The 8,528-nt window shown below is 36.0% G+C and overlaps 1 protein-coding gene across 1 annotated transcript; it reads right to left on the minus strand.

Moving 5' to 3' along the window:
- Window positions 1-2,179: 2,179 nt before the first annotated feature.
- On the minus strand, window positions 2,180-6,204 carry LOC120348699. The gene is made up of 2 exons (XM_039442447.1): window positions 5,921-6,204; window positions 2,180-3,296 (listed from the first exon to the last, which is right to left on the minus strand). The coding sequence occupies exons 1-2, from the start codon at window positions 6,074-6,076 to the stop codon at window positions 2,805-2,807; spliced, it is 648 nt and encodes a 215-aa protein (XP_039298381.1). The 5' UTR covers window positions 6,077-6,204; the 3' UTR covers window positions 2,180-2,804.
- Window positions 6,205-8,528: the final 2,324 nt, after the last annotated feature.

Below are 8,528 nucleotides of genomic sequence, written 5' to 3' on the forward strand. Positions count from 1 at the left end.
CGGATAATAATTGACTTACCTTTGTATCTTCAACTCTTGAATGATTTCTTAAACGATCGAATCGTACTTTACAGACATATTTTTTCATGAATCATTCACAGCAAATGGAAGATGAAATTTTATTCTCTAATTCAAGATCAAGTATTTTTATAATAAGGGGTTATTGAGATTTGAATATAGAAATTAGCATATATTGAATATTAGAAATTAGCAATTATTTTGTCTATGGAAATATGGGTTAAAGTCAGTGGCGGCGTGTCCATGAGAGCACAAGAGCACGTGAACCCCCTATGAAATTGCTACAATAAATTAAAGTTCAAATCAATAGAAAATTGATTGAAGTAATAGTAATACTCAAATTTCTTGTAATATTAAAACAATAAGGAGCGCACCAAGCAAGGTACACGCATTGAAATAACCTTTTGAATTACGCGCTACAGCAAGCAGGATCACTGCTCCAAGCGTTAGTATGGGTTCAAATGGTAGCTGGGCGAGTTCAATTCCCTCCCCGTGGGGGGTGGGAGACTATTTACATTAGCTTTACGGTGAGCTGCTTTCCAAGCAGCTCATAGCTGTGATAGTGTGACTTTGCATTGGCGCCATTGCCTTCTAGAGCCGTTTCCACTTATGAACTGTTCTAGCTGGCACTGGCTACTACTTTGTTTACTGTTTGCAGTTTCGCGTTCGCGCTACATGTGTTGTCGATTTTGAGGTTAATTCTTGTTTCTTCTTTCTTGTGTTTTGAAAAGTGAGAATGGAGGGTTCAAGAAAGGTTTCAGTTAGCTATTTAAAAGAGATAGTGTTCTCTAATTTATCAATCGAGGAAAAAATATATCGATTAAGGAAAGTGGTAGGCCTACACCGACAATTGATATACATCAGACTTCTACATTGAAATCCAGGACATACAAGAGAGATTTCAAAGACCAACAATATGAAAAGACATCTTGGCTGTGTGGTTGTGAAGAAACTAACAAACTTTATTGTTTTCTGTGCTTGTTGTTTGCTCGCGAAAAAGGCGATCCAGCATGGATTAAGAACGGTGTGTGTGATTTAGCTCATTTGACTCAAAAAATTAAAAAGCATGGTGATCGATGTTTTCGCAGCAAGGAAGGAGAGGAAGATGGATTTTTTTTTCAAAAAATGCTCTGTAAATGCCAACTAGAAGAAGGGTGAGTGTTAACAAAGTCTCTAAAAGCATGTTAATCCTTATTTCTTTGATTGGAAATTATCTTACATCGAGGAAAAATTATTGCTGTTTTCTGTATAATTTATGATTTGTACATGAATTATTCAATGGGAGTATGGGAGTACATCTTCTAGGTTGAGAATCCTGAGTATATCTAAATACTTATTATTATTAAACGAAAATCCAAATTATTATATAGGTACTTAATATAATACAACCCATTAGAATATTTTGTTACCTACGTAATAATATGATAGGCCTAGTACTCTTCTAGGAATAAAAAATTACATTCTACTACATGAAACGAACAAAATTCACTTGAAACATGGGGTTTAACAAATTATTAAAGATCTAGATCTTGTTGCTCATGTTAAATGTGAACCCCCCATTAGTATTTGCACGAGCCGCCACTGGTTAAAGTACACTCAACAATAAATTACCCATTTGTTCAACGAATTTGACTCAAAACAATATAGGGGTTTTATGGAGAAGTAGCATCGAAAGGAAACTTCATCTTTGGATGTTGAGGTAAGGCCATTTTTGGCCAAATTGCACTGTACTATAAATGAGATAAAGCGCTCTACTCAGTCTCAAGTTGTAGAGCACAAAACTATTGGGATTTTGAATTAAACATATGAATTGTGACAGTCAGAAGATATTGTTGATTAAAAACTGAAATTCATCAAAATTGATTTTTCCTTGAAATTTTAATCATTTTTGAAAACTTGTAACAAAGTACTCATTGGAGTACTGAAAAAATAATCTGGAAAAAGGTGAAAGCGAATTTTACTGTCCAATGACTGGATTTGGAGGAAACAGCTGTAAACTGGAAAATGAACTGAAAATACGAGGTGTTTGGGCCAAACACCTGTATTACCACAAGGAAATTTTGCTAGGAAAATTGATTGTGTACTTCTCTTATGCATTCAAACAATATATTAAAAAGTCAGAACAACAATAATATATATATTGCAATCACACCCCCTTTTCCATGTCAATATTGATTGGACTATTATTAAACAAAACAATTTAGGTTCTTCAGAACATATGTGTAATTTTAAAAAGTCAGAACAACAATATATATATTGCAATCACATCCCCTTTTTCATGTCTATATTGATTGGACTATAATTAAACAAAACAATTTAGGTTCTTCAGAACATATGTGTAATTTGATGTACTATCGACAATTTCAATAACGATAAAACTTACACAAGATACGGAACTATACCTCAAATAAATATATAAATAGAATATCAAAAGAAAACCTACTCGTTCTGATACAACCTATCAATACACAGTGCCAAAAAAACACATAGTATTGATAAAATTCCACATCAATACACCAACCAGTATCGCCCATATAATCACTACATTTACACCACCCATCTACCGGCTAAATTTAATTTCAACTCTGTCCTGAATTAATATGAAATTATCAACATAACTACTTGACGGAAGTTTAAAAAAATTCCTGTATTTCAACAAAATTCTATACGTTTTCCGCCCAAAAGAAACTCACCTACAATTCCCGGTTTTCCCGCTCTGTGGATACCCTGGGGTTGTCGCCTGAAAAACACTAAATATGGTCTGACTCCAATATTTTTAATGTTACTTAATATCTTAATATATTCTTTCCGTGTCGATATACTCGTTGCAAGTATTCTTTGAAGCAGTTAGTTGGTAGACGCATAACAAAAGTCATGTCTTCCAAATTGTAAGTGAGATCGTCCTCTTTTCCTGCCTCATAATCTAAGGGGTTGAAGTCTGTCTCTGGATAGCAATCAGTACAAAATTTAGGTACAAGCCACAAAACAGATGCTCTTTTTTCTTCAAAAATTCTCAAAAATTTTCTAAGCTGTGCGTAACGGAACTCATGCTTATTAATGTGAAACCGCACAACATCTCCAGCTTTGAACAGAACCCCACCATCGCTTTGTAGTTCATTGGATGTAAACGAATGAATGTTTTTTTTAGTATTTTTGTGAGGAATCTTCTTCTTGAAAACCGATCTTCGGCCACTTGCAGTTTCATGATGAGTGGATGATGTTTGAGGAGGACAGATCCTTGCCTTCCTTGACACTCTTGGTGTGTTACGTGTTGTTATCTGAAAATAAAGAGATCAATTAATATTTGCTACATAAGGCCCGGCTTCAAGGACACATAATAAATCTGACTGACCATTGGTCAATTATCAATCAACGTGCAATGGGCCATCTCAAACGGGCCCACTTGCTCCGTATACCGATGCATTGCTCCTAGCGCCTGCCAGCGCCGATATAAATTAATTTTGAATTGTCAACTGGAGAAAATCTCTTTGAAATACCATGCAAATCATCCGTGGCCATCGTAGAATACATACGAGTTGAACGATAGCCACGAATCATTACGTAGCACATTGAAGGGCCCCCAGAATTAAGGCCCATTGATACATTAGATTAAATAAGTTTCCTAGAGATAGGGCTAATTACCCTAATTAGCTTAATAAACGTGGCCCTTCCATAAGGGCCAAGTGGGCCGGGCCCACCCAAATGAAACAGTAAAGTATATTTTACAATGCTTCGGGCTATGTGGTTAATAGTTATTTTTTTAATAAAATACGATATAAATTAATTTTGAATTGTCAACTGAAGAAAACTCTCGTTATAATACCATGCAAATCATCCGTGGCCATCGTAGAATACTTACGAGTTGAACGATAGCCACTAATCATTTACATAGCACATTGAAGGGCCCTTCTAGCTCTCATAAGAAGGTATTGGCAAGGCAGCGCAAGCCGGCGGCGCTGGCAGGCGCTAGGAGCAATGCATCGGTATACGGATCAAGTGGGCCCGTTTGAGCCGGCCCATTGGACGTTGATTCACACTATTCTCGCTTGGACTGCTGAGCGCTAGTATAGCTTTGTTTACATCTCATCATATGAATTGCATCCGAATTGACAAACAAGTTGGTCTATCATTTTATAAAGTAATAAGTTAATAATTTTAGCAACTTTTGTGCTAAAATTTGCAAAGATTAACATAGTTTAGCAATAATCCAATTGTAGTGTCTACTTTGACAAGTCTTTTGGTGAGATACATATTATGTTGTTTTTGTTTAGTTAATGACATAAACTACCTGCATAACAACTTGTATAGTTGAATATGCTTCATAAAGCACACCCACTTCCCAGAGTCACCCCCCCCACAACAATTCCCACCATTGGCCCACCCAACTGTTCAGGTCAAGCGCCACCACTGTTTCCCAAATATTTATTGATTACAATGTGTATTAGAATATCCAAATACCCAATATTGTTGCCAATGATCAGGCCCCCATGTCAATCATGTTATAAAACCGAGAACCATAATAACTGTTGGCAGTGTTACAGACCAGTAAATTTATCAATAAAACAATCCTACAGCCGGTGGAAATTTTTGTGATGTGCTACTTCGTTAACTGGGTACTCCTTTAATGAGTGTGGCAAACAGTTAAACATCCTCACTATCAGGAAAGGACTGCAAACAACTAAGAGATGCATCCAAGTTCCCCCACCCCTTGAGCTCTTTCTCTCTTCTTGTGAATGTAGAGATGTTTTCCTGACATAATAGGAGAGATGATAATATATAGAGACCATAAACTGTGTGAAAGCCCAAATGCTAAAATATGGACTGGCAGTGTGCATCACACTCACTGTATCATGTCATCACATAGAGTGCCTTTCTCTGGAACAGAAGTATGTATTTAGTTAAATATCTATAGTAGTAGTACACAAGACACAACCCTATTGTTATAACATATAGCTGACTATGCATTGTCTTCTTTATGTCTCAATAAATTACTTTTAGTCAGTTCTACTCTATCACTTGACGAAAGCACTCGGCTCCCGAAATTCTTTAATTCGGTAATTTTTGTAGTAGTGGTGTTAATAAAGTTTCAATCTTTAAAAACTCAGTCGTGCCGTCCAATCTCTTAACTTTTGAAATGCGCAAAATGTCATCATATCAGAAACAGAATGCTATACTATAATGTGATAGGCAAACACTGCATGTCACAGTATCAACAGGACAAGAGTTAGAGTATATCGTATATGAGGAGGAACATCAGCTGAGCCAGATAGATTGCTTTAAAAAAAATAAAAACCCATAAGTTATCAAGATAGAATGTGGAAGGTAAACAAACTCATGTAACCTATAGAAAGGTGTTTCACTAAAAGTGCAATTCATAAGCGTTTACTCAAGAACCGCCGCAGTTAGAGCACATAACCTATAAATTCATTAATCGACTCGGCTAGCCTGGTCGGCAAAATCTAATAATGGCAAATACGTAAAATCTTATATCGGCAAAAACGTATAAGATGAATTTATACGTTATGTGCTCTAGCTGCGGCGGCTTGAGTTACACCTTCCGCGGCGGCGGAATTGCACCTTTATCCAACACTTCAGATTTATCTAGGAAGAATAACTTTGTAAGTTATAGAACCTACAAACTAATAGTACTCCTACCATTCTAGCCATTCTACTAGGCAAGCTGTAATGAACATTGTACCACATTCTTCCTCAGAGGAGCAGGTTTAAGTGTCGTTGATGCATCATACCCAAAAGCATTCAATCGTTGTGACAAGATAGGCGAGCCGTTGGGTAAAGATGGAAAAGATTCTCTATAATATTAGTCCTAATGGTGACTAAAAGGAGTAATAGAATGCATGGAAAAATACAAATTCGTTTCCAACAAAGTAACATGAAACTTTACCTGACTTGTTGCTTCCTCATCACTTGAGGCGTTCTCTGCAATAATATCATCAAAGCAATTGCTGCATACCCATGTTCCAAGCTCTTCAACTTTTTTCCAATTATTACTTTCAGTAGCTGAACAATTACTGCAAACCTGTTTATAGTAAGAGGACATGGGACTATTATAAAAAATTACAAAATACGAAAGATTATCTTGTTGACCACTTTAAGATAAATGCGGCATTTAAACGTTTAGTATTAGTAATACAGCGACAAAATCAATAAGCAAACATAACATAACCTGCAAACTCGTAGTACACAAGCCTCTCTCTGTCTCAGAAAGCACCGTAATGCGCATGCGTAAGTAACGGCTTTATCCCCGTTCCATTGATTTATAGTGAGATCCACGTTATAAAGGCATTTATTGTCTGACTATAGTGAGGTCCACGTTATAATGGCAGAGTACGAGTGACAATACTGTTGCTGTCCTTTTCTATCATACAACAAAACAGATAGCGCTATCTCTCTCTCGCTTTGCAATGTTGTCAGTTTGACAGAATATTTTATTTTTACTTTTGACAGTGACTGTACAAAAGTAAACAAACAATTCTCAGCCGCCATTTTTTTTCTTCATTCTATCAAAATAATTGAGTACACAAGTCGTATAATTGATTTAAAATGTATTTTTGGAAAAATGTGATAATCTTTAGACATTACCGTATGAGAACACACAAATTAAAATACCTTACATGATATTTTAAAAGTTGATAACTAACCATCCTAGACTATCCATGCTTCAGTTAGCCTACTCGTATCGGTATAAATTATACTGAAAGGTTATTTTAGAATTATTTCCATTGGAATTACTTACTTTAAAAATGATCTCTATTTTTCTATTATTTTTAAAAGAAATTGGAATAGAATACCAACCAATTAACTTAATTTCTGTTGTTTTGAAATTTAGATTGTTGTATCACAGCTTTTTAAATTAGCCACCATTTCAGGTTTGTATAAAAATAAAAATCTGATCTCAGTTATGAAAGCAAATTTTTGAATCAAATTATGAAAAAATATATTTTCTTGACTAATTTGACATTAAATTGATTATTTTATCAAGGAAATGATAATTATTATTAGATCAAATTTTATGGGATGAATCGAGTAACAGCTGTGTACACTCAATGGCAAAATGGAGAGACTTGGCAACGTTTTTCTCCTATCTTTCTTCACTGCCATTATAACGTGGACCTCACTATAGCAATGGTATTGCTATCCTTGTATATCATTAAACAAAGCGGATAGCGCAATCTCTTTCTCGCTTTTCTCTGTTGCCAGATCGTCTTTTAACAATGTAGAATAAATAATTAATTAACAAAATATTTCATCCTAGTTATTAAATTATTGAAAAATATGATTTCTTGCTTTATAATAAATAATTGATTATTTCACACGAGAATGAACCGTTAATATCACATCAATAAACCTGTATCAGCTACCGTAAATGGAAGGCATTGACAAGACAGAGGATCAGCAACGTTTTTCTCCTATATCTCTTCACTGCCATTATAACGTGGACCTCACAATAGAAGAAATACTTCTATTACACATCAGTCTTTCAAAGCCCATCCACTATTAGTGAATGTATAATTGAAGAATGTTACACTGGACACTCGTGGATAAATGCAATTCAAATTTACTAACATATCGGCCGCTGAAATCAAGCCAGAAGTGTAGTCCAATGAGTCATTTAGTTCCTAATATTGCATGTTTGTGCACTTTTTCAAATTAGTAGGCTATAGAAAATAATTGAAACGTTTACACAATGCTATTTATTGGGTGGTGAAGCTGCTATGCTAGTCAACTGAGATATTTACCAACATTTTGAAAGTGTATTATAAGAGTGTAAAGTGTATTATAGGAGATTTATTTCAATAAAAGCAGATACAGCTTCCGGCAAGCCGGTTGAACTGATAAGTTTTCATTCTATCACTATCAGCCTGTACAGTCTTAACTGACAGTCCAGCCGGACCCTACACACACTATGGCCACTGGTCACAGGCAGACTGTTCAGGCAAAACTGACAGGCTGGCCGGTACGTGTATGGCCTCCTTAACTGTTCGCTGTCAGCTCCAGCCACAAAATAGAAGGACTATTCTGAAGAAGAAGAAGAAGGACTTCTGAAGAAGAAGTAGAAGGACTTCTCTGTGCTCTAGCACAGAGAAGATTCTTTCTACTTTGACAGCACAGATAGATTCCTTCTACTTTGTGGCTCCAGTCACAGTGGTCGGTAACCATCAAAGAATGTTACGTTCAAAGAACTGACTGTAAGGAACTGGGATAAAGCCGCTACTTGTGCATGCGCTTTACGGTGCTGTATGAGGCAGAGAGAGGCTTGTAGAGATAACTATTATCTATCTAATATTATTATGGAGGTCTCCGTAATTCATTATTGGTGGGTTTCACTCGGGGCTTTCCTTCACTTTTGGAGCTTTAAAGCAAGTGATGGGAAAATTTTCCTAGCATCGTGCGATTAACCGTTTGAAACAGACTCGGTTGTCTTCAAAAGCAGTCACACGAGGCCTCTTGTCAAGCCGCGCGGTCAAGGTGATAAGGGTACCTCAATGGAA

Source organism: Nilaparvata lugens, chromosome X (genome assembly GCF_014356525.2).
Source record: "Nilaparvata lugens isolate BPH chromosome X, ASM1435652v1, whole genome shotgun sequence".
In the NCBI taxonomy this organism is placed as follows: Eukaryota; Metazoa; Arthropoda; class Insecta; order Hemiptera; family Delphacidae; genus Nilaparvata; species Nilaparvata lugens.

Coding starts and splice junctions, on each gene's coding strand:
- LOC120348699 (XM_039442447.1), bottom strand. CDS start 6,076: ATGTCCTCTTACTATAAACAGGTTTGCAGTAATTGTTCAGCTACTGAA. Junction 3,297..5,920: donor ATGAGGAAGCAACAAGTCAG/GTAAAGTTTCAT, acceptor CTTTATTTTCAG/ATAACAACACGTAACACACC.